Genomic DNA, 26068 nt, shown 5'->3' with positions numbered 1-26068 from the left:
GATTTTTGGTATTTTTGTTTTTATCCCCCCGGCATGTATTGCAGGGGGATATAGTCGATGCCTTGTCTGTCCATCCGTCCCTCCGTAATCATTTTTGTTTCCGCAGCAGAACTCAAAAAACATTCAATATTTGTCTGCAAAACCTGGTAGATATATCAGTTGGAACCTAAAGTGGTGCCTTTTGCTATTTCCAGGTTTGGGTGATTTATCATGTTCTCAGTTTCCATGGAAACGTTTTTGACTTACTCTCAAAAGTGAGAGGTTTGTTTTGTTTCCAGAGCAGAACTCAAAAACTTCTTAATATCTGTTGGTAAAACTTGGTAGATATGTGTTGCAGACCCCGATGTGGTGCCTTTTGCTATGTACAGGTTTTTGTAATTTATTATTTTCTCGGTTTCCATGGAAACTTTTCAGACTTAGTCTCAAAATGGAGGGATGGGCTTCGTTCCCAGAGCACAACTTGAAAACCATTTCATATCTTTCAACAGATCCTGGCAGATATATGAGACAGATCTTGAAATTTTGACTTTGCTGATTACAGATATATGGCATTTATAATTTTCATGAATTCCATGGAAACAATTCAAAGTTAGTCTAAAAAAAACAGTGAGTAACTGTGAGATGATTTGTCCTTTCGAACGTGGCCGGGAGGATATGTCATCTTCTGATGACTCTTCTTTTTGTTTTTGCATGGAATGTTTTGGTCTTAGTCTAAAGGTGGTTTCCGGAGCAGAACTCAAACACTGTTCAATGTTTTTCTGCAAACCTTGGTAGATATGTCAGAAGCTATAGTGGTGCCTTTTGGTATTTACAGGTTTTTGTGAATAATCATTTTCTCGGTTTCCCCAAAACGTTTCAGACTTGGTCTCAAAAGTGAGAGGTGTGTTTCGTTTCAAGAGCACAACTCGAAAACTTCTTAATGTCTGGTAATAGCAAAACCTGGTAGATATATGTGGCAGGTCCCAAAGTGGTGCCTTTTGCTATTTACATATTTTTGTGATATATCATTTTCTGGGTTTCCATAGAAACAATTTGGACTTTGTCTCAAAATGGAATAATGGGCTTCGTTTCCGAAGTACAACTCGAAAACTTCTTAATGTCTTTCTGCAAAACTTGGCAGATATTTGAGGCAGACCCCACTGTGATGCCTTTTGCTATTTGCAGATTTTTGTCATTTATCATTTTCCCAATTTCCAGTGGAAATGATTCAAACTTAGTCTCAAAATGGAGGTCTGGACATAGTAAATGTTTGGGATTTTTTTCCCCAGTTTCTATGGAAACAATTCGGACTTAGTCTCAAAAGGAAAGGATGGGCTTCATTTTTAGAGCACAACTCGAAAGCCATTTGATATCTTTCATCAGGTCTTGGCAGATATATAAGACAGATCTTGAAGTGGCGCCTTTTGCTGTTTTCAGCTATATGGCATTTATAATTTTCTTTATTTCCAAGTAAATGATTCAAACTCAGTGTTAAAAAAGCATCAAGTAACTCTCAGATGATTTGTCCTTTCAGATATGTGGGGGCTGGCGGGATATGTCATCTTCTGATGACTCTTGTTTCATTATGTATTTCCCTCCTGCATTTAGGTATTGTTTTACCCAAATCTGTAGAACCAGAACTAAAATTGGTCTGGCCTTAGGTTACAGTTACATCCTAATTCTAAATGGTTATAGAGAGTTTTATAAAGAAATCTGCATGAAGAAAACACTGTTTATGTAATTGGATTTCATGCTAATACAGTGTTTATTACCTGGCAGACCCTACACCCTGAGAGTGCCACCTGTAAATTGGTGTTTGCCAGCACCAGCAAAGCAGCTGGTATCACTATTCCAGTACATCACATCTACATCTCAGCACTGATTCACACAGCAGCAGTCTGTGAGTCTTTAGTGTTTGGCATGGTAGGTGTGACACCCTTTACCGCCAGAATTAAAACTGCACCTTTCAATAATTGAGTGTGATTGCCTGCTTTTATGTAATGCCTTTTCTGTTGGTAATGTTTAATAAAATATTTTTAAATGGCTGTTTTTCACAAGCGTGGAGTAAAGCAATCATAGTTCCTCTGCATAAAAAAGGTGATGTAAATATTCCTGATAATTATTGAGGGATATCTCTACTCAGCTCACTCGAGAAAATATATACTAGTATTTTGAACAAAAGACTAACAAAATGGGCAAATGTTATGGATAAAGTTTCTGAAACGCAAGCTGGTTTTCGGAAGGGTTATTCAGTTGTTGACCACATCTTCACATTGTACGCCATCGTCGAGAAAAAGCTATGTTAAAGAAGAAAATAGATATATGTGACTTTCATTGATTTTATAAAAGCTTTTGATTTTGTAAGTAGAAATAAAATATGGAAATTACTCTCATCATACGGTGTAAATGGAAAAATGTTACAAGCTCTTAGGAGCATACATAAAACAGTAAAATGGTGTGTCAGGGTACAATCAGAACTAACGGAACATTTTAAGTGTCCATTTGGGTTACGGCAGGGTTGTATGCTGAGTCCAATGTTATTCTCATTATTTATAAACGAACCTTCCGTAGAAATCACAAAATGTGGTAAGCATGAGGTGCAAATTTTAATGTTTGTTTGCAGACGATGTAATTCTTGTGTCAAACACCATTGGCAGTCTTCAGTGTTAGCTGGACACTTTAAAATTGTATGCAGTGGGGATTAACTGTAAATTTGGATAAATCTAACGTCCTTGTTTTTAGGAGAGGTGGGAAATTAGCGGTCAAGGAAAATTGGCTTTATAATTGGAGAAACATTGTAAAGGTAAACAGCTACAAATATGGACCTAGGTTTTGTGTTCACATGTAATTGTAGTCTCAGGCAAGCAGTCTCAGAACTTGCATCCCGTAGTAAAAAGGCTTTAATGGAATTAACTATAAACTTAAGGAAATTAGGAACAATACCCTTGGAGGTATTTTTTAAAATATTTGACAGGCAAATTCAGCCAATACTTGTATGGGTCAGAAGTATGGGGATTTAAAAGATACGACAGCACTGAAAAAGTTCACTTACAAGCATGTAAATTATTGTTAAATGTCGGTCCACAGACACCTAATGTGATAGTATATGGAGAATGTTGACCTTTCCCAGTTTATATTAATTCCTACGTTCAAAGGATAAAATACTGGCTTAAGTTAATGACAATGCATGATGGATGTATCCCGAAAAAGGAATATAATATGTTATACACTTCCTAGACACAGCTGGGTACAAAACATGGGCGTCTAAGATCCACCATATATTTTGCTTGCACAGCTTTGGATTTGTCTGGTATTCACAAGCAGTCGGTGATCCGTGTGCTTTTAGTCACATTTTTAGAGAACGCTGGATCAATATGTTTTATCAAAATTGGACATCTACACTTGAAAAAAGCTCACATTACAGGTTATAAGCACAATATAAGAGTCTTCTTGAGCCTGAGGGATATCTATCCTTAAATTTGGAATATAAACTCCGTAAGTTACTGGTCAAATTCAGAGCTGGTGTATCATGTTTAAAGAATAACGTAGGTAGGTGACAAAATATTGATGTATCTCAAAGAAATTGTCCAGCGTGTAAAGTAGACTTAGAAGATGAATATCACTTTTTGTTTAAATGTCCAGCTTATAAAGATCTTTGGGAAAGATTTTTGCCCGACAATTTGCAAGTAAATATGATATCGTTCAAAAATATCCTTAAACAAAACAAAACTGTAGACATAATTAATCTAGCTTGTTTTATCTATTATGCAAACACAATAAGAGAAAGGTTAGAATAATAGATATTAGTATTAGAATTATTTTTATGAAAAATACAGTACCGACACACATGTACATATATGTGCTCTGATATTTCGCATTGGGGATGTAACTAAAGGAACAATTAGGCAAACAAGGTAAATGCTTAATCCTTTAAGAACTGTTTCATGTTTTTATGCCTGTTTCGAAGATGTATATTACTATGTATATGGGCTTGTGGCCTTCATACGTAGTGAAGACTTTGATGATGATGATGATGATGATGATGATATGATCTGTGACTGTTACAATATTCAGTCTAAAGTGCAAAACAATGCTTTCATACGTACTAGATTAGATTTTCAAGGCAGTGTGATTATGCAAGTGTGATATTGTTGATGATGGATCACATTGTTGCAGCCTCTGATAGTTCAGCCGACATCATGCTGGAAGGTAGACTGGGATGAATTGGAGAAAAATCAACAAAACTTCAAAGCTCTATGTCATCTACTTCACAAGAAGGTATGTAGGAAACACTACTTCCAGGATGAACGTTTCAAAGGTAACATCAGGCATTCATGAGACACTAATTCCTGTCTCCTAGTATGCATAAAAACTGACAGTGGACTCACCGAAATGGAGTAGCGCTGTGGGTGGAGAAAGAGTCCAAATACTTTTTGTAACAATTTTGATCAAGTAATAATAAGTTATTACAGTGTTTGCTACTAGCCAGATTATCTTTAGCAATGTAATGACTGTAATAATGTGGTGATCATGATCATACACCGTACAAAACAGGAATAATAATATCTAAGTGTACAGGACCTCTTTTTCACAGTCCTGAAAATTATGAGTATGATTCCAAGGGACCCTCAAGCAGAGGACTTGACGTAAATCTCTGTAACACTACCACTTGCACATTTTATTTCATTGTCCTTGGCATTTGATGAATATATCATAGAATAAAAGTATGTTCCAAAATTCATTATTAACTATTGCCACTACAAGTGATATATTGGGATTTGGATATTCAGAAAATAGAATATTGGTTTCATCATGATCAGTAATAGCTTAGAGAGAACCATCAGATTAAAGCATTTCATAGACATACTATTAAAAAGAGTAAAAATTATGACTACATGGTTAAAAGATGTTTTTGTCATAAATTTTTTCATAGCTAATTTCTAGTCTGAGGTAATAAACACAACTGTTAGACAAAACTTTCAGTGAGACAAAAGCTGAGGGTTTATTAAACAGCTTTGAAGTAAACATGTCATCACTTATATTAGTTGTTGTGCAAACTCTTTAAATTAGGGTCATTAAGCCAGAGTGTGAGTGCCTCTATGGTAATCAAAGCATCCTATTGTAATACCTTGAGCATCCAAGCATCCAGTAACAAGATTAGTGCCAGTTAGTAGGATTAACAGGATTAAGTATTCCCCTCAAGATTAGTGCCAGTCAACAAGATTAAGTACTCCCCACTGGTCATTACAGTAGTTATGGTACAGTTATGGCCTGGGAAAGCGAAACCACCTCTCCTTGAAGTAGGGTGATGGGAAATACACCTCTCACAGCATTGTGGACAGCAAGTTCAAAGTCTAACTGGATCCATGGAATGTCCTTGGATCGAGGGAACAGTTCAGCTGATGGGCCATTTGACACAAGTGTTCCAGTGTCCTACAGTATGTATCCTTGGATCTATTTGACAGCAAACAGTAGACGAACATGTGGCCTTGACACTCAGCATACAGTGTGTAGATCTGCTTGAACAACTGGTGTGCTGAGAAGGTGTCATTGTCAAACACTGTATCTACTGCACACAAGGGCTTAATGTTCTTGTCTGTTGTGAAACTGATGATATCGTCGTCAGTGTAATGGAGGAAGGGTTCACTGTCCCTCAAGCTGAATCTTACATCGAGTGGCAGGGTGTCTGTAGAGAATGGTCTTGAGTGATGCAAAGGGAGATATGTCCTTACGCAGGTTGTCAGGAACAACATTGTGGTGGTGTCACAATTGGCATACCTCATCTCTGTAGATGATTCTAATCAGTGTCATCTCCATCTTTGCATGGTGGATTAGCGTGGAGTTGAAGGCCTCCACTTCCATCTCAAATTGCTGTGGTTGGTGGGTGTAACTGTAAGTAAGCAAAATTAATTAAATAAAATATTTCACATATACCAACAACCTACTCTATCTTGATACCACCAACCCAGGCAAGGACCCAGTCTCTACCTCACGAGCATTGCGAGATTCGAACAAAGGCGATATCCTTGAAGTGAATTTGGAGTATCCTGCAGAACTCCACGCTGCTCACAACAGCTATCCACTGGCACCTGAACAGTTGACGGTGAACCGAGACTGGATGTCAGACTATCAACACACGTTGCTCAGAAGCAGTATGCTGGCAATGTGGAATAGTGCGTCCCAAACTTGATGCACAAGACTATGTACGTGGACCACTGTCGCAACCTGCAGCTGTACTTATCTTTGAGCATGGAGCTGACCAAAATACACCGGGTGCTCAGATTTGATCAAAGTTCCGGGATGGAACTTTACAATTGGTTGAACCAGGGAGCCTATATATATAGAGGGAGAGCAAACTCCACAAAAAGCCCCTGAACGTATGTCTCAGGTCATTATGTAACCAGTGTAGCCAATATTGTGACAGCGTAGTATAATTTAAGATTGAGCCGGGTTTATTTTCAACAGCTGATTAACTTGGCTGGGTGTTGTAACCTATTTTAGCACTTCAGTTTAAGTCAAATAATTGGTATTAGGGTCCGTATTAGGACAGCAGATTTGTAGTAAAGTTTCAAGTCGGTATGTTATAGCTCACTGGCTTCTATTCTCGATTCACCATGAAGATAGACAAAATTGTGCCAATAAGAACTTCTTTCACACATTCGTTTAATTTTTAGAAGGAAAATATACCTTTAGTTGAAAGGTGTTTGCAAGTAATAGCGATAGTTTCATAATCTAAGAATGAATGTTAGGTGTATTTGAGGTGTGTGAAAAATATCACATTTCGCTGATCTGTTCTGATCCGCCATTGAAATACTACACACCGTTGTTTGAGTTTTTCTATAGCTAGTTATTACTTCAAAAACATCTTTCACAAACACCTTTAATTCTTATGAGAGGAATATACTATCAGGTGAAATGTGTTTGCAAATAATAGTGATAGTTTCATAATCTAAAACGTGTCTCGGAAACTCCCAACATCTCTAGGCAGACTCTTGGTTCCCATAGCTATAGGTGTGGATGCCATCATTTGCAATCCATCATTTGGTATTCATGGGTGATGAGGTTTTGTTGAGAGTGATGCCGTAGATGTGCTTGAACATGCATAAAACAAAATGTTAGGGTGTATTTAGGGTGAGTGAAAAATGTGACATACTGCTGATCTGATCTGATTCGCCACTGATGGTTGTGATGCTTGAGGGTTATAGTTCCATAATATCTTTCTTTCTTGTTGAACATGCTATTTGACAAAACTGGAAAGTTGTTTTAGAATGCTTTGTGACAGTTTTACACTTTATTTTAGAGGGCAGTGCGACAGTGTCAGTGTGACATTTTGCTCATGTCCATTTCATTCCCCACATGCAAAAAGATATCTGAATTAATTATTAATAGAAAGAAAAATGTCTCAAAGGACAGCTGATGTTAACACGTGTTCTTGTGTTACTTTAGCATTCTTTGACATGTTTTGGGATTGAATGCCGCTGTGTATCATTTATTCTTTCATTCATTCACATATGTACTTCTTTCTTTTATTCTTTTATTTCTTTCTTTCATTCATTCACATAATTCTTGCTCTTAATTCTTACTATAATTCATTTATTCATTCGTTCATTGCAAAATTCCGACTGATGCAATGAACTGGCTGAAGTTCTGTTAAACACAGCTGAAGTTGCCAAGTCACCGTGTGTGTTGGAGCATGACAAGGCACATGTTAATTAGTACAAATGGTAAAGGAAGCAAGCAAGTGAACTATCCCTGTTGTAGATTATCCCTGGCTGAACACAGAACTGAGAAAACAGGCCAAGAGCGATTTCGAAAAAAACTCTGTGTTCTGCAAAACCAAAGAAAATTTGGAACCAGGCACCAGGAAGGAAAACTGTGGAAATTCAACACCACCCCGACCTTCAACCGATGCAAGCTCTTCGATAAGGACTTGGCAGCACTACACATGAACAATGTGAGCATCCTCAATCTGTCAAATTGCCTGATGTACAATTTCTACTACAACTGACTCTGACCGCAGTACAGCAATTAATGTGAGTTGCTGACACTGATTCCTTGTTGAATCTACGAACCGAAGACATATACGAGGACATGCTGAAACACAGCCACTTATACAACACCAGTGACTACCCAAAAGACCATCCAGTCCACAGCCAAGTCAACAAAAATGTCCTTGGCAGGATGAAGGACGAGTGTGCTGGCACCCCAAGATGTGTTCCATCAAGAAAGGCATGACGAAGAAAGGCGAAAGGCGAAAGGGGTGAAGAAATACACAGCAAAACGTCACATCAAACACACCCTCTTCAAACAGGCGCTTTTCGATAAACGCATGTTCAAGCACATCTACGGCATCACTCTCAACAAAACCTCATCACCCATGAATACCAAATGATGGATTGCAAATGATGGCATCCACACCTATAGCTATGGGAACCAAGAGTCTGCCTAGAGATGTTGGGAGTTTCCGAGACACCAAATAAAGGAAACTCCACTCGATGCATCTAGGCCGACAGTTGAATGAATGATAGCGTTCATGTATTTACTATAGCCCCGAAGCTTGCCACAGCCGCTTACATCTCCGAAAAGGAAGGCTTGTCATGTGTAACCCTGCCCCACAACAAGACACTACCACCCCCACATCAATCGTGGTTAATACTTGCTGCTCTGGCATACTGCTCACAGCTACGGCACCAGCAGCATTTTCTACCAGCTTAGAGTCTGAGGCAAAACCCTGACTCATCTGAAAACGTGTGACACCAATGGTGCAAAGTCCATTCCTGATGCTGCCTAACCCATGCCAATCTTTGGTGCCTATGATTAGCTCTAAGGGAGACACCTTCGAAAGACCGCCTTGCTTTCAGATGGGCTTGATAGAGCCAGCTGAGTGTGAAATTCGTAGCCGAGTGAGTGTACGGAATTCCCTATTGCATAGGGCCATTAATGTTATGAGACGATTTTTCCCTTTTGTTTGCTCATTAAGATACGTCCTCAGAGGCATTTTTCAGCATGTGGTCAACTCTATTGCATTAGTGATTGTGAGTCTCCAATATGTTTACAGAGGTTAACTTCTTTGTGCACTAGCATGATGACACATGTTGGTGGTGCATCACATGGAATTTCATTGTCAATGGTTGTTGCAGGTGCAACACTACGGTAACACACTTTTCCGCCTCAATTTCCTAGTTCCCTTTGTTGATAGTATTTCTGTGTCTTATGTGGATTTTCATTTGTTGAGGGATCAGTGTCAGTGACTGGAGAATTTTGTAGGTCCTGACAAAGCCTAAACAGCAGAAGTTGTCTGATTGGTTAAATCCATTCAGCTGTCTTGTGTTTGACTGGATGGTCATAGGACGCTCAAAGGTTACCTGATGCAACTTCCCACTAGGGTTTGTTAGACACAGTGTAGGAGTGTAATGAATGATACTGAGACTAAGTCTATTTAGATTAGACACACCATATTCTGTATTTCATTGGTTATTGTAGGACACATCATATTCTGTATCATTCAACGATATTATTAAAATCTAAATATTTTAGATATTTAAATACTTACCTTACCATTGGTCTATAGCATATTACCTCAAGCTTCACTTAATAGGAAATCTGACGGAGATGAACTGCATTCAAACCCGAATGGCTACCTCGCAATCACAACTGTCAGGATATGGAGGTATTTGGATCTCCCCACTGCGCATGCGCACAGATTCCACAAAAACTTCACTTTTCCTTCAAGCATCATCTGAGACAGATGGGTTTGGATTGTTAATATTTTTCTCGATCGAATAAAGTTGCAGCTTTTTTCGATATTTGCTTGTTATTTTCAAAGAGTTTTGGATTTGGTATGTATATTTTTCAATCGTGTCGATTTTAACGTGTAATTTTCATTTTGATACACGTGCAGTCTACCTTGCGTGACACATGTCATTGTGTCTCTATTTTTCATTCATTTACCTCAGTGAGTTTTCTCGGATGGTTATTTGTCACTTGGGGGCACTTATTTTAACTTTTTGGTGCCCACCATGGTCAGGCTTGTTCATTTTATTGCTTTGTTTAGGCTATAGTGATAGTGATTTCACTTGTCTAATGCAAACACGTGTAGCCCGATGTGTGGCGCAGTCCATTTTATGTTAAGAGGGCTTTGTTTCCACCCTCTCATATCAGTGTGTTATTTCGATTTGTTACAGCTGTTTGTCCAGATTGTGCGGCTGTTCCCTGTTCCCTATGTCAGAGGTGCTCAGTTTGTGCGGACCTCTCAGTACAAGATTTCAAGACCTATTTAGCTGTCAAAAAGAGAAAGTCTCAACAGCTAAGGTGGATGTCCAGATGTCCAGCGTCATCGGCGAGCGCTAGGTTGTCTCTCCCCGGCTCGCCTGAGAATCAACCGTTGGAGATTCCTTTGTCTCGATTGGGGACGCCTGCTCTTCTGGGGATGCATCAGAGGCCAGAGCCATTGGAGGTGCCGATGTCTGGTGCAGCGCCAACTCCGACGACTATACAGCTTTCGGCGCCGACACCGTTGCCAATGCCTTCCACCCAGGCAGGAGGTTGGGTTGATGGTAACTAGGTCGGACGCCCTTACTCATCCAGAAGTGCAGAGGATTCTCAGGGCATTACTAGTACCTACCCCTGGGTTGACGCCAGGCACATCGAACACGGCACCGATGATTGGATCAGCTCAGCTTGGCATAGACTTGACAGTTTCGGCGCAGGGCTAGGACAGCAGTTGTGCGCCGGCGCCAGTGCTTAGTAGCGCACCCCAAGCCAGACCTACTGTGAGCAGACCATCGTCTGGATCAGAAGTGTTTGCTTTTGGTAACGCCAACAATGTGCCTTGGAATAAGAGACACTCAGAGGGTACTGGCGGTAGGAGGTCGCGATCTAGGAGTCCTCGTAGTAGTTTGTCAAGTGCCTGCAGACGCCGACGCTCAATGTCTAGATCACCAGATCCAAGATTCATGGCTTCGACTTTGCTGATTCGGATGCAGGACTGGATGAGGCTATTGAAAGGCTATCCTCGTCTACGGCCTACAAGGTGCAGGACTCGAGACTGCAGGCCATAGATGCGGAGTTAGTCTGAAGCCAGTTTCGCTCCCGCCACTCCTTGCACAGGGAGAGGCAAGCGCCCCTATTCCAGACGTTGAGGGCGCTACCTGTCACGACTGGGACCTCCTGCCACCAGCCGTGCCAGCATTCCCGACACCAGTAGGCGGGAGACTGGAATCTTCTTGAGGAACCTCGGGGATTCTTATGTGACCAGAATTTTAAAGAGAGGCTACAAACTTCCGTTAGTTCGACCCCTGCCGTTAACATCACGCCCAGAGGTACAGATGTACACAGAGTCACAGAGTCTGCCGTTGAGGGACAACATCGCTGTGTTACTGGGAAAGTGCGCTATCGAGTAAGTACCGGTCCCACGCCTCTCACCAGGGTTCTATTCGCCAGTCTTCCTCGTTCCCAAGAAAGACTCAGACAAGTTCCGGATGATACACAACATGGCGGCTTTCAACGAGCGTTATCTGAAGGAGCCGCCACACTTCAAGATGATCTCCCTGGAACAGCTGCAGCTCAAGTTGGCTCTGAGTGCATGGTTGTGCAGCCTGGACATTCAAGACGCATACCTACATGTCCCGATCCATCTGGCGCACAGAAAGTTCCCCAGGTTTGTGTTCGAGTGTCACCATTACCAGTGGCGAGTCCTGCCGTTTGGCATTTCTACGGCCCCGTGGTTATTCACCAGGATCACAATGCCTATCACTACCTGCACCTACGGCAGATAGAATTCGATCCCTACATCGACGACTGTCTCCTCAATCAGGGTGAACCTCAGTTGCTACGCAGACAACTGGACTTTACCATTCATCTGCTGGAGCAGCTGGGGTTGCTGCTAAACAGGAAGAAGTCGCAGTTCCAGCCTACCCAGGAGTTAGTATTCATCAGGGGCCTATTCCAGACGCGGCTTGATCGTTGGGAGAAGATTTCCTGATTTGTTGCGAGGGCGTTGTCAGAGCCATTACGCCTAAGAGAGTGGCAGGCGCTCCTGGGTCTACTGACGTCGGCACAGGATCTAACACGCAGGAGACGTCTGATGCTTCGTCCACTGCAATGATTCATTCTTGCTTACATACGGGTAGACGATGTTCAGACACGTCTACTACTTCCAGTGCATCTCCACAAGTACTTAAGGTGGTGGATGATCTGGTCGAATGTCAAAGGTGTTCATTTGAGCAAATTCATGCAGGATCACCAACTGTTCGTAGATGCGTCGCTCCAGGGGGGCACACTTAGGTGACCAGACCATCTCGGGGCTGTGGTCCGACGTGGAGGCAGGTTGGCATATCAACAACCTGGAATTGGAGGCAGTGATTCAGGCGATAGGTCATTGGGTACCACTTTTACGTCACTCCAATGTACTGATCGTGTCAGACAACTCGACTGTGGTATGGCTGATCCAGAGGCAGTGCACAACAAGATCCAAGTCCCTGATAGATCAGATGCTTCTCCTGGCCAGTGTGTTGGATATATCGAGATAAGAGCTCGACATATTCCGGGTTGCAGGAATGTGTTAGCCAATGCGCTCTCTCGTCCAGGAAAGCCAAGGGTTATTCGTTGCAAGAGGTAAAGATTATTGCCAGGGTGCATAGCCCATCTACAAGATCACTCTATGATGATAAGTGGACTACCCATGAGATTTTTTGCACCGAGAAGTCGCAGGACCCTCTCACATCATCGCCCCAGTTTATAGCTGAGTGCTTACGATACTTGCGCTGCTCGAAGAAACTCAGAGGAAGCATGATTAGCACCTATTTGTGAGCACTAAACACGGTACTGGCTGTGAGGGGTGACAGAAGGGTCTCTTAGATCCCAAATTGGTGGCGATGTTGAAAGCATTTAAGCATGAAGACCAGAAAGTGAAGTTCCGGCCTCCAGTCTGGGATTTGAATGTTGTACTCCAACATTTGAGAGGTCGTCCGTATGAACCCTTGGAAACGACGTCCTTTGACCTGCTTACTAGGAAAACTGTTCTCTTACTGGCTCTAGCTACGACAGCTAGGGTCAGTGAGATACACGCTCTGAATCTGACTAGAGTCCGCTTTGAACAGACTGGAGAAGGTGTAGCTCACCTAGGTCTCTTGTAGGATTTCCTGGCGAAGAACCAGCTGCCAGGTCAGCCGGACAGGTTGTTTTCTATCCCGCCGATTTCATCTAAAGTCGGGCCGGAGGATAGAGCAGAACTGTTTCTATGTCCAGTTTGGGCGTTGAAGCTGTATATTAGGAAGTCCGCACCGTGTCGAGGTACTGGGAAGAAGTTGTTCCTACCAATCTCGACGTCGGCAAAAGGTGAAGTCAACAGAAACACCATACCGCTTTGGCTGAGGCAGACTATTCTAGTGGCGTAGAGTCTCCCTCACCCGACGGCTAATAACCCACTTGAGATCTGGGCTTTAGCATCAACTATGGCCCTGCACAGGAATTGTTCGGTCCCCGATGTCATGGCTGGTTGTTTCTGGAAGTTGTCTACGGTTTTCGCTAGTCATTACCTACATGACTTAGCAGTAGCGGACATGGAGGGACTGTAATCTTTCGGACTGTTAGTAGTTGCTCAGCAACTTACTCGTCCGGTTGCCCTTTAAAGTATGTTGTTACTTACCTTGGTCTATAGGGGTCTTGTACTTACATGAGATAAGATACCATTATGTGACCCCTCCGGTGGTCAGTACGTGACCTGCTACTCTGATTCTGTTCCAGTTCCCTATTTGAAATGAGGTGCCGGTAGATTTGTCCCCCAAGAGAATCAGTAGTGGTCCGTCTACCCCGTGGCATATGTGGGAGTTATTACACACTGGCGGTCCTCGGAAATCCGTCACCACCGTCCAGGCTGTTGTATCCATATGCTATAGACCTATCGTAAGGTAAGTAAAAAATTTATTAAAATCTAAATATTTTAGATATTTAAATACTTACCTTACCATAGGACGGTAACTCCCTCCCAACGCTGGATGCTCCTCCCCACTTTGGATTCTGTGCATGCGCAGTGGGGAGATCCAGATATATTCCGTCATGAAGGGAAACATTGTCTCCTGGGAAGGATAGAGGATACTGAACGACCTCCCGTGTAATACCACTTTTAATTAACGAGTTAAAGATTTGGTATTTGATACTAAATCTTTCATGAGTTTAAAAAAATGGTATTTCATGGAAGCGAGTTTCGTATACGGTTTATCACTCTCCAACACAAATTAATAGAATCTGCTGCTCACTACCTACAGTGTGAGGACTCTCAGCTTTCCATGATTCAAGCAAGGTCTAGTACCATTATCACAGTGGCATCAGCATTTTGATGTCATAACTATGAATCATGATGACGTCATACGTCTAGCGGTATTACACTAGTGTAATATTGCTGGAAGCATATCACACCACTGCTGTATTTTCCACAGGGGAGTAATAAAGGGGCTATTGGAATGGCATTTGATAGCATATAAACACTGCACTTTTGTGATAGGAGGAACTATATAGTAGGAGCAATTGTATGCAAAGGAGACAATTGTTACGCGAAATAACAAACGTGCTACAGATGCATTGTGTGAGTCTGTGAACAAAATGGATATGCTATCAGCGGATGCTCCCAAACTTATCCTCGGGCACTTTAATAGCTGTAGTCTAAAGTCATCGCTACCACACCTATATCAGTATGTGAACTGTAAAACACGAGGTGAGAAAACAATTGACCTTTGTTATGGGACTATCAAGAATGCCTATAAATCGTGTTGTCAGCCACCTATAGGAACATATGTACAGTAGGAACATTTAATCCCAGCTTACAAACAGAAACTTAAATCCGAAAAACCAGTGGTGAAATCAGTGAAAATATATTCCCCTGAAGACCTTGATAAGTTGAAAGCGTGCTTTGACAGTACAGCTTGGGATGTATTCGAACAGGACTCTGATAGTGTTGACGAACTGTGTGATGTTGTAACCTCTTACATAAACTTCAGCATGGACTCTATTATACCATCTAAAACAATCAAGATCTACCCCAACAACAAACCATGGGTGACAAAAGAACTGAAATCTTTGTTGTGTGAGAAGAAACGTGCATTCTGTGCTGGAGACAAACTTGGAGTTAAATCAGTGCAAAAGGATATTGTACGCTGTTCCAAGGAGTGTAAGATTCGTTATAAGGAAAAACTAGAATCTAAATTCTGAGGAAACAATCTTCGGGACGGATGGAAATGTCTCAAAACCATTCTGGGAACTAATAAGAAACAATCGGAGATCAATGTGAGTGACAGTTTTGCTTTTGCTAACGAGCTTAATGACTTTTATTCGCGTTTCGATGTTAATGATTTCTCGGATGAAAGAAGTGTTATTCTGGATAACCTGGCTGTCAGTGATCATCTTGACATTTCTGCTGATGACGTGAGAGAAACATTCAGAAACTTGAACAGTCGCAAAAGTGCCGGTCCAGATAAATTAGCTCCTGTGATTCTTAAGGAATGCTGTGATCAGCTATGCGACATATTTCAATGTGTTTTCAAAAACACTCTTCTCCAACATCAGATACCTGTCATATGGAAAACATCTCACATTGTTCCACTTCCGAAGATACAAAATCCCAGAGTGTGTAATGACTATCGTCCAGTTGCCCTTACGTCTGTTGCCATGAAGAGTCTTGAACAGATTATCAAAAAGCTACTAATGCGAGTAGTAGAAGACCAACTCGACCCACTCCAGTTTGCCTACAGACAAAGACGGGGTACAGACGACGCTACGCTTACTCTCCTGAACCTCATCTACAAACATCTGGAAACCAGCGGTACATACGTTAGAATCCTCTTCGCGGACTTCTCATCTGCTTTTAACACTATTCAACCCCATCTGCTTCTGTCAAAACTTTCGGATTTGTGTGTAAACAGTAACTTAGTCAAATGGATAAACGCCTTTATGATTGACAGACCTCAGTGTGTTACTGTGAACGTAATGAAGTCTTCCACTGCCAACCTGTCTACTGGAGCACCACAAGGATGTGTTTTATCACCCATTCTGTTTATAATTTACACCAACGATTGTGTTACTAAAACAACAAACTGTTTTAACATCAAATTTGCTGATGATGCAGCTATTGTTTCACTTCTTAAATCTGCTGACCTTGACTACAAAAATGAAGTATCTAACTTTACAAATTGGTGTAAAGACAACTTTTTGATCTTAAATACTAAGAAAACAAAAGAAATGATTATTGATTTCAGAAAAACTTGTGATCCTTTGGCCCAGATTTCAATCAACAACGAAGATATTGAAATTGTAAACACATACAAGTATTTGGGCACTGTCCTTGATTCAAGATTATCCTGGAATGATAATGTTGATTATGTTTACAAGAAAAGTCAGCGGCGGTTGTACTTCCTTCGTCGTTTAAACACTTTTAGAATTGATTGTTCACTCATGGTTCTTTTCTACAAAACCTTTATACAAAGTATTTTAATTTTCAATCTTCTTTGTTGGTTTGGTAACCTGTCTGTTCAAAACAAAGCTAAACTCAACAAAATTGTTGACACAGCACGCAAAATCATTGGTTCAGAATCAGTAACTCCTATCAGCCAAATTTACGAGCAGCAAATTGTTAAAAAAGTGCAGAAAATTGTAAATGACAGCTCTCACATTCTCTATTATGATTTTGAATTTCTTCCATCAGGACGCTGTCTGCGCATGCCAGCCAGCGCAGCCAGAACAAACAGGTTCCGTCATTCTTTTGTACCAGCTGGTATTCACTATTTTAACAACAGTTAATATTTTTTATAACTTTTTTACCATCTTATCCCATGAGGCTTCTTTTTTACAAACTGTTTTCACCTTTTATCGCAGCATGTTAGTCCTATCTTACTGCAACATCTTAGTGCTCTTTATATGGTATTTATCTATATGTGCATGATTTTAGTGTTGTTGTAAAGTACATTGTGATTCAGTGTTTTGTTTACGATGTAACCAAAATTTCCCTCGGGATAATAAAGTATTATCTTATCTTATCTTGTCTTATCTGTTTCACAGGTACATGCTTTTGATGATTTGTAAGTCTATTATTGATCAATACCCTTTGATTTTCTTTTGATAATTATGTGTACATTATTATTATTATTATTATTATTAGGTTTTACAGATGACAATAAATATGCAGCAGAGAGGGTTTAGGTTTAGGTTTAGTCAGGCTGGTAAGGCTCATCATCAGTTTGGGACCCTTGCTCCCACAATGCAAAACCCAGACAGTGAATGGGACTTCTCCTAGGAAACACCAAGACAAATCCACCAAGACAAATCCACCAAGACCTTTTTGGAGAATATGTAGACTCCCCAACACTGCAGCCTTACTCAGAGTGTCAGAAGGGCTATGCTTCTAGTGGAAAACCCAGGCACTCTCAGGAGGTACCAAACCAAGGAAACCGAGCCCTGCCATCATGTCTTTTAAGATATGCTGTTTGTGCTAAGGAAGGGCATCCACTGACAATGTGTTGGACAGTCTCTGTGAATTCATTGCATAACTGACATTTCATGTTCACATATTGATTAAGATTGTGAGTGGGATGACCTGGTCCTGAGCATCAAAAAGGAAGCCATGAGTTTCACATTTGAGACTATCAGACTTTATAGAGGCGAAGGAGTCCGATGCATTGCAGTTCTGTTTGACACACTGCTTGTACACTGCTTTTCTAGTGTCACTAGAAAAGGACTCGACAAGGAGAACCTGTTCTTTCAAATTGGTATCTCCATTGGCAAGCAGCTCGATGTCATCCATGAAGAGGAGATGAGTAAGAGGTGGTGGCGATCTGTGCTGAGGAGGGCAGGGATGGTAGCCTTCCTCCCTATTAAGCAGAAAACTCAAAGGATTTAAAGAAAGACAGAAAAGCAAAGGACTGAAGGAGTCCCCCTGAAATATTCCCCTCCAGATTGGAATAGTTTCTGAGGTCTGCACTTGTGAGTACATCTCAAGCTGAGTTGACCAACAACTCATTAAAGAGTAGATCAAGCAGTCACTCAATGAGGTCAATACACTGAAGAGACTTCAGAATCCATTCGTGAGGGACCAGTCATGAGGGACCTATGCTTTTTTTTTGTGGTCAATGCAGCACACAAAGAGGATGCGGTGACATGCCTTAGTCACTTCCAAAATCATCCTCTGCACAAAAAGTCATTCCTTGCACCCGTGACATCCCTCTCTTGCCCCCCATATGATCTCTGCAAATTATGTCACTGGAAGAGCAGTAATATGACATCAGGTTTGTCAAACCCGTGTGAATAATTTGTATTGTGCATTCAAATATGTGACAGGGTGGAAGTTCTTGGGATCAGTCAAGTCAGCTTTCTTGGGGAGAAGTATTATGTGACCTTTACAGAACCATGGAGGTACACCACCTGTGTCCACAAGAGAATTAAAACTGAGAAGTAACAGTGTTTGGACACAGGAGAACAGTTTCCAATACTGGTTTCGAATGCCATCAGGCCCTAGAGATGTATTACATTTGGACTTTTTTGCTAACATTCTTCAGGCAATCTGGGGAGATTTAACAAGCAAACAATTAAAGTGGATGCATCCTGGGTATAGCGTAGGGTTATTGGAACATGATATCGAGGATGTCTTGCCTAACAAATTAAAAGTGTATATCCCCCAATACAGAGCATAAGGTAATAACACAATAACAACATTAAGTAAGTTGGGTTTAAATAATACTTTAGGTGCATATCAGTGTACCTATTTGATGAAAGCAGCTGTTTGGTCTGATTAAAGCATACATCATAACTGTCATTACAGATGAATAAGAGCTGTCCAAAATTTTAAGTTATATCAAAATATGAGGTATCTACTTAGCATTCAGTACAAAGTGACTCATCACCCTTGATACAATATATTTTCAGCATGAAAATCAAATCACCCTTTGAACTGCACAATTTACAGATTTACTTAAAAGAGCAGAAATGTGGGGAGCAAAGACAGTTCTACAGCTACTAATGAGAGGGACAAACCAAATAACCAGTACAAATGTAATTTTCTGTGGGTGTTGATTTTAAATGCCATTCATCACTAAATGAACATTAAATTACAATTTTTCTTCAGTTTCCTTTTAATGGGATGAAATTACAAAATGGATGTTTCTGCTCATGAACTGCCCGTCTTTTGCTTGTGTTTAGGGGAAAATATACTATTGAAACTGTAGAAAACATGTAATTCCATCATATACAAAAATTTCAAAAATATGAAATGCACAACAGTCTTATTTTAAGAGAATGCCCCCCACACATGGGTGTACTATTTCAACGCTTTGTCTTGTATTTATGTACATCCTCATGGGTAGTATTAACACTGAGAATGCTTGTGGCAGGATATGGTGATGTTGGGTCAACTTGAGCAGCCAGTGCAGTCTGCAAAGAGCTCTACTAATCAACGTCCCCCCTGTGGGTGGTTCATTCTACTGCCTGGTCCTAGCCTCTCCCTGCTCTTGAAATCTGTGGCAGTGAATGAACTATTGCTGCCAGATGGGCCGGGTCAGGGGTGTGAGGAGCTGGCAGAGGACAGTGTGGACTTCCTGGCTGGAGTTCTGGATGAGGTAACAAGCTTTCTCAAACAGTAGGCCTGAGTGAGTGAGTGAGTGAGACTCAGGCCTACCATACAAACGGTGAACAAATCATCAAAACTGAACTCATATACACCAAAACTGAACTCATATCCACCAAGACAGAACAAAAATCACCAGAAACTGCCACAATATCTTCTAAAACTGAAACAAACCCCCTGTACTGGAAAACTAATCGTTTGAAATGGAAACAAAAGTCACGTATCAGCTACAACAAACCTACGTTCATACTTCACAGTGTTAGGCTTGCGATTCTGCAAAATTTGGTCATTCATTATTATTTGTGGCAGTTCTGGTGATTTTTGTTCTGTTTTGGTGGATATGAGTTCAGTTTTCGTGGATATTAGTTCAGTTTTCGTGGATATGTGTTCAGTTTTGAAGACTTGTTCACCGTTTGTATGATAGGCCTGAGACTGTAATCACAGGGTTGTGACTGTAAACAGCAGTTACTGATTCCCACATCGTTAAGGACCATGTTAAGTGTATCACAAGTAACAAGTATTCACAAACTGTTTCAATATACGTGTGAAAACAAATTTGGCTTTCTCACTAATTATTTCACAAAATGACTGCAAGTGAGAGCTGGTGTATATATGTGCAATAGCATTAATATGATTACATTCTGTGATTTTATTGGATGATTGTTATGTCAGTTAAACAGTGACATGAGCTGAAGTAAGAGGCACATTCTTGCAAGATTGCTGCAAATATGTTCCAATTGATTAATACGTCAAGCAAATTTCAAACAAATGTCAGAGACAATATATTGTACATATCAGTGCCTTGTCCAATGTCTGTTGATCAATATGTCCCAGGAAATTAAGATGATGAAAATCTAACAAACATGTAGGCTTATTTACTTCTTATTAAAGGTCAGTTAAATTACTTTTATTTGCTCGAAAGAGTTAGCCAGCACATTAAAGTCTTGTTCATAAAGATAATTACATTATCCAAAAGTACTAATAGGTTCTGTATGTAGGAGGCGTAGTGCCTGTATTCATGCCCTGTTGTGGTCATGTAGTACATAACCAGCACATTTGAGGTCTTCACAGTGAAGGTTTGAGGAATCCAAATAGGCACATATCTTGGTTATTCCTTTTAAAGCTTTGTAGATGTCGCAAAGTGAATGTCTTTGGGGGATTTTATGATGGTCAATTGTACTAGGAACCATGTATACCCAAAGGCAACAGTTATTGCGTAAACAACTAACAGAGTCAACTTTTATTGCAGCAAATGAAGTTTTATTACATGGAAAGACAAATGGAAAAGGTATGGTATACTCTTCAAAAAGGAATAGGGGAACTTCATTTTTTTATTTACAATTAAAAATATTTGGGAGATTTATCGGAGTCAATCAATGTTGATATCATAATGTTCAGTGTTTTGAGAGTGCATCACCATTTGCACTTCCTTACAACCATAGTTATTTGGAATGTAGTTGCTTTTGAAAGGTGATTGGTGTATGGTATGTAATTTGCATGTGTACATTTTTCATTTCAAAATAAACGACTAGAAACAAACACTAACAAATGTATAATGCAAGATGAATGTCAAAATTAATATTTTAAGTGAATTCTTGACCTTCTGGAAAACTGTCAAAATCAAGAATGGGACTCCATGCACGTGTATGGAGCTACTCTGTTGTGCACTTGCCTCCCATGCGTTATGATTAGGCGTGGTAATAGAGGGAAATGGTGGTGCGTTCATAAGATGTCTGTCCTTAAAACGTTTGTTAACGTTTACACTTCTTATCCACATTGAAAGTTCAGGTTCCCCTATTTTTTTTGAAGAGTATATTAATGATCAGTAATCCATAAGAGCAAGGCACCTGCCAAATACACAACACAAACGGGGCTTCACAAGCAAGTTGACATAGTAGCAAGAGTAACCACCTTGTCCATTGATGCATTCTCACTGAGGCCATGAATTGTCAATGAAACAAGAATACTTCACAGTCACAGGCATTCTTGCAGCACCTGCTCTTCCACCCCAAGACTGTCTGGTTTTTGTTTTGCTTTTTCCTGTGATGGTTGTTTTCCTCAAATTTAGTGTAGTGCATCCTCTTTGGCTGAGGTGTTACCCGTGTAACAGTCAGCATTGTGAATGAAGATGTTTTTGCTTGCAAATTCAAGGCAGGTGGCAGTTGTACCATGAGATACAATCATCCCTCTAACCAGTAGAAACAACCCCCAGTGCCATAGTTTATCTAATCAAGCGAGGCCTATTGTGGTCTACTGCTGCATTTCCGTCTGTGCTGTTAACTGGATGTGGAGGTCCAGCTATTGCACCTGCAGCACGTTATTGCTGAATCCAAGAAAAAGCAAAAATTATTACTGCTTGGCTTCAGATGCATTGCAGGATATGCCAGAAGGGTATCTAAGAAAGCACCAGACTGCCTTAATGACTTCCCCACCCAAAATGTTTTAGGGGTTTAATCCATTTACATTAATGGGTATGGATCCATTGTGACTGTGTGAATATTCCTTCAAGAAGAGCATCCAACCAAGGTTTTCAACCCCTCTCTGCCTAAAGCATTTGATTTTGGATAATCCTTTCTGTTTGAAAACAGACAATTCAGCTAAGTAAAGGCCAGTAGCTTCACTGTACCAAGTTACTGGAGGCCCAATTGTTTTATTTTGGAAGTTTGTCCCTCAGGACAGGTTGATTTTACAACCTGTTCAATTCTTGATATTTGAATACCCACCATATGCTAGAGAAGGGCAAAATATTTACAGCATTGGCTCACCATGCTGAAGACCAAGCTAAGTTGACGCTCAACTTTGGCACAGTGTGTGAACATAAGTTCTTGCACAGTGATATTTCTTGAATAGTGCTGAAAGCTGCATAAAACTAAGCTCATTCACTGTGCTTGGATGAAACTTGGTCAGAAGGATAGCAAGGCATGAAACCGAATCCTAACAATGTTCAGGCAACTAACTTAATAAGCCTTTGCAAAACATAGCCTTTGGAGAGCTGGAAAGACCATGGAATCTTCATGTCTTCTGTGAGTTATGATCAGTAATAGAGATGACATTCTGGATGTGTAGGTAAGATGGTGAGATTCAACATGGAAAATAGAGGCTGTTGTTTCAGACTTAGAGCCAATTTTCCACATGGAGTGACAAAGACTGATCACCAGACCTGAACCCAACAAAACATGGAATGAGATGTAAATCACCCTCCCACACAGGGTTCAAAATAACCACCAGCCCGGAGGCCCATTGCCGGTTGTGATTGTGTTGGGCGGCGGTTTCAAATATGTGCAGGCCCTTATGGCCTTCAGTAAATGTTTGTCGACTGGAATGTTCCCCCTTTTTTTTCTTTCCTAACGTTTGGGAATCATCAACGATCCATCATGTTGCAATAACTTACAGTTTAACTTCCTGCAATTTCAGCACTGGCATGGAAATGTTAACACTGGTCTAACAAATAAAAACTCCTCTGTGTGCCATAGGCTTCACTTGATTTTGTAGAAACAGTGTGAAACTGTGCGCAGTGTAGTTTTGTTTTTATTGGGCGTGCAGATTTTATTCAGGGCCTGCAGACTTTAAAGCCTGCAGTTAAGCAGCAGGCCCCAATGACCAGCTGGTAAAATAAAGTATTGCAAACACTGCTCTCAAGTGTACAGAAACTCATCAATGATCAACGAGTGAGCAGTGTCCTTCCCTTGGCTGTGATTGCATCATGTGTATCATACATGTTCCCACCAACAGTATTTTCTTGAATAATTCAGTTTTTGTGTAGTTGTTTTTAACATTAAAGTTTTGTTGAGGGGATTTCACTGATTATTGGTGACACTGTTCGTGAGCTTATTTCTGGCACATGGCAACAGACTTTTGTTTGCTAAGTTTTCTCACGATTTTGAGTTTGGCTGCATGAATAGATGCACACAGTATGACATGTTTTGGCAACGTGTTGTTGCACAGGCCTGACCACAATGTGGACAGCCATATGTGCTGTTGGTGGTGTTGTCTTGCTGTTTGAGACGTTCTATCATTCCTATGGTGCAATTAGGAATGAACTGATCATGTTGACCAGCATTCAGTAGCTTCTTGATGATCTCTTGTTAACCTAGCCATAGCTGCAGAGTCTTCTCATTTACCCTCCACCTATTGTTCCAGGTGGGCAAATCACTGGAGCAGAATAATCCACCAGACAATAGATATCTGCTAAATTTTGTCCCCCTCCCCCATAACTATGATTCCCATAACATGTGACAAATACAAAACAATTATCAATTTGTTCACTTGTTCAGTGCTGTAGAGATAACATGTTTTGACAAATATGTATATGGGTAACATTCTCTGCTACTTTTCAAAATGGACATATTCTCTCATTTGATACAACATCAATCAAAATGGACATTCTCGCAAATAATACAACATAACTGACATTTAAAACTTACATCTTATATGTTTCATCGCCACTGTTGGTCATCATCACTACTTGACAATAATTACACAATTCAGTACCCTGGTAAATGGGAAACTATGTCACAATATGCATAAAATTTCATGTTGCCAGTAGATTATACAATCATGCATTCAAGTGTACATATGTATTTTTCTTGCATGGAGGTTTTGCATCACCCCTGAGCTGCACATATGATGCCTCAACACAGGATTGTTCTCTCTTTAGGAAGTCAATGAATTTAAAGATGTTGGGGTGATTCTCGACTGTGTTTCAGAGTTTCCTGTGCCCCCCTTCTACATGATTTGTGGTTAGAGGTCTTTGTGGTGAAGTGGTTCCTCATAGTTCTATCATGGTCACCTTCCATCCTGTATGAGTTTACATAGTGAATTGTTCAACATTATGCCCAAGAGGCACATCCTCTAGGGCCTGCCACCACACATTTCTCACACTGTCAACTGGAACAAGAGGCAAGACAAGCAACATCTGTATTGTCCTTATAATTGGTTGCTAAGCCCAGTTTTTGGACTTTTGTGCAAACACTCTGTCTGAAGTGGAAACAACCTTTCAAAATTTCATTTGGGAAAGTCCTGACAATGGTGGATATACATGACAATTTTATGGATAGCAACTTCTTGGGTTTATTTTCACGACGTGTCAGGGCTTATCCTAGCCCCCTGTTAGCTACTGGTATCATGTTGTCATAGCATTGTGAGGTCATAAGCATTGTGAGGTCATGGGCACAGTTAACAGTTAGCCTTAATGTTCAGTTCAGCTCAACCTGATGAGGGGGCTAGGATAAGCCCCGAAACGTCGTGAAAATAAACCCAAGAAGTTGCTATCCATAAAATTGTCATGTATTACTATGCCAACTTCTAAATGCCTTTGAAGAATCACAGTGGTGGATATACAGTCAGGCCGCATTAATCCGAACACTTCTATTTTTCATCAAAAACGTTCGGATAGTGAAACGTACGGACTACTGAAACGAACTTTTATGAACACAACTACAGTAGGGTTACTTCCCTTTGACATGGCAATACAAAAAGATACGAACGTATACAAGTTGGCTGAATGTGCGATGTGGTGTTTGGGGGCAAGAAATCAACTTTCACGTTGGTCAGTTTGACATTGGCATACTTGTGACTGGCAGCATTGTTACGAAGTAAGATCACATGTCAACCACATGATTGCATCTGTCTGTCAGATCAGTGTTTTATACAGGAAGTAGGCATGACAGGTATTACTCCAACTAACCAAAAGTGAGACCTACTAATTGATCAAAATCACAAACTAACGACATCTTCAACTCGCAAGTGTCACTTAACAATTACCACTGAATGGGGCTCATGGTGTGAAGGGATTATCCCAACCTTTTTGATTAACCGCCGGACTAATGAAGCAAAACTATGTGTAATTAGCTAATCTGTTACCGCTGATTAACGTTCGGATACGGAGAGTGAAGCACCGGATTACTGAATCAACAGGTAATGAGTTTACATAGTAAACAAGATTGGTTACAGATAGCTATTGTTCGGATATCGCGGGAATCGGATTGTCGGGGTCCGGACTAACGCGGCCTGACTGTAATCTAAATCTTTAGGATAATTGCCATATTCCATTTACCAAATTATCCTTAATCATTTTTAAAAGTGCCTCTTTGGGTTGTATCATTATACTAAATTGGTTCATATATTTACCTGCCAACTCTTCCTGAAAAAGCAATGGAATTGTTATGGAGTCCTGGCAGACAAGATCTTGGAGGATGACTAGGACAGCAATCTTGTTCTCCATAGTTGGATGGTTATGCTGGTTTCTGAAGGATGTCACGAAGTTTTCTTTCATGTTAACTGTGGCATGGCAGGTTTTCAGGGCACAGTTTCAATGGATGGATGTAACTCTTCTTCTCTTAACAGTTCTGGAAAATCAAGTACTGACCGCCCCTACCATTGGGAATGAATTTGACATTCACTTGTTGGTTAGTCATTGTGACTAATCTGATAACCGACCGTATGTATCATTCTAAGATGCCTCTGCAAAAGATCAAAGGCGTC

At 40.6% G+C, this 26068-nt stretch overlaps 1 protein-coding gene across 1 annotated transcript in view; it reads left to right on the top strand.

Annotated features, from left to right (window-relative positions):
• The window catches only part of LOC137260790 (meiosis 1 arrest protein-like), a 72011-nt gene that overhangs the window by 25841 nt on the left and 20102 nt on the right, over positions 1 to 26068 (top strand). The window contains exons 8-10 of the mRNA XM_067798358.1: positions 1759 to 1902; positions 4156 to 4257; positions 19353 to 19577. Coding sequence (XP_067654459.1) covers positions 1759 to 1902; positions 4156 to 4257; positions 19353 to 19577 — 471 coding nt within the window. The remainder of the gene's footprint in view (positions 1 to 1758; positions 1903 to 4155; positions 4258 to 19352; positions 19578 to 26068) is intronic.

Source organism: Haliotis asinina, chromosome 14 (assembly GCF_037392515.1).
Source record: "Haliotis asinina isolate JCU_RB_2024 chromosome 14, JCU_Hal_asi_v2, whole genome shotgun sequence".
Taxonomy (NCBI): domain Eukaryota; kingdom Metazoa; phylum Mollusca; class Gastropoda; order Lepetellida; family Haliotidae; genus Haliotis; species Haliotis asinina.
Note: the sequence above shows the minus strand (reverse complement) of the source record. Positions and strands in the feature narration are given on the sequence as shown.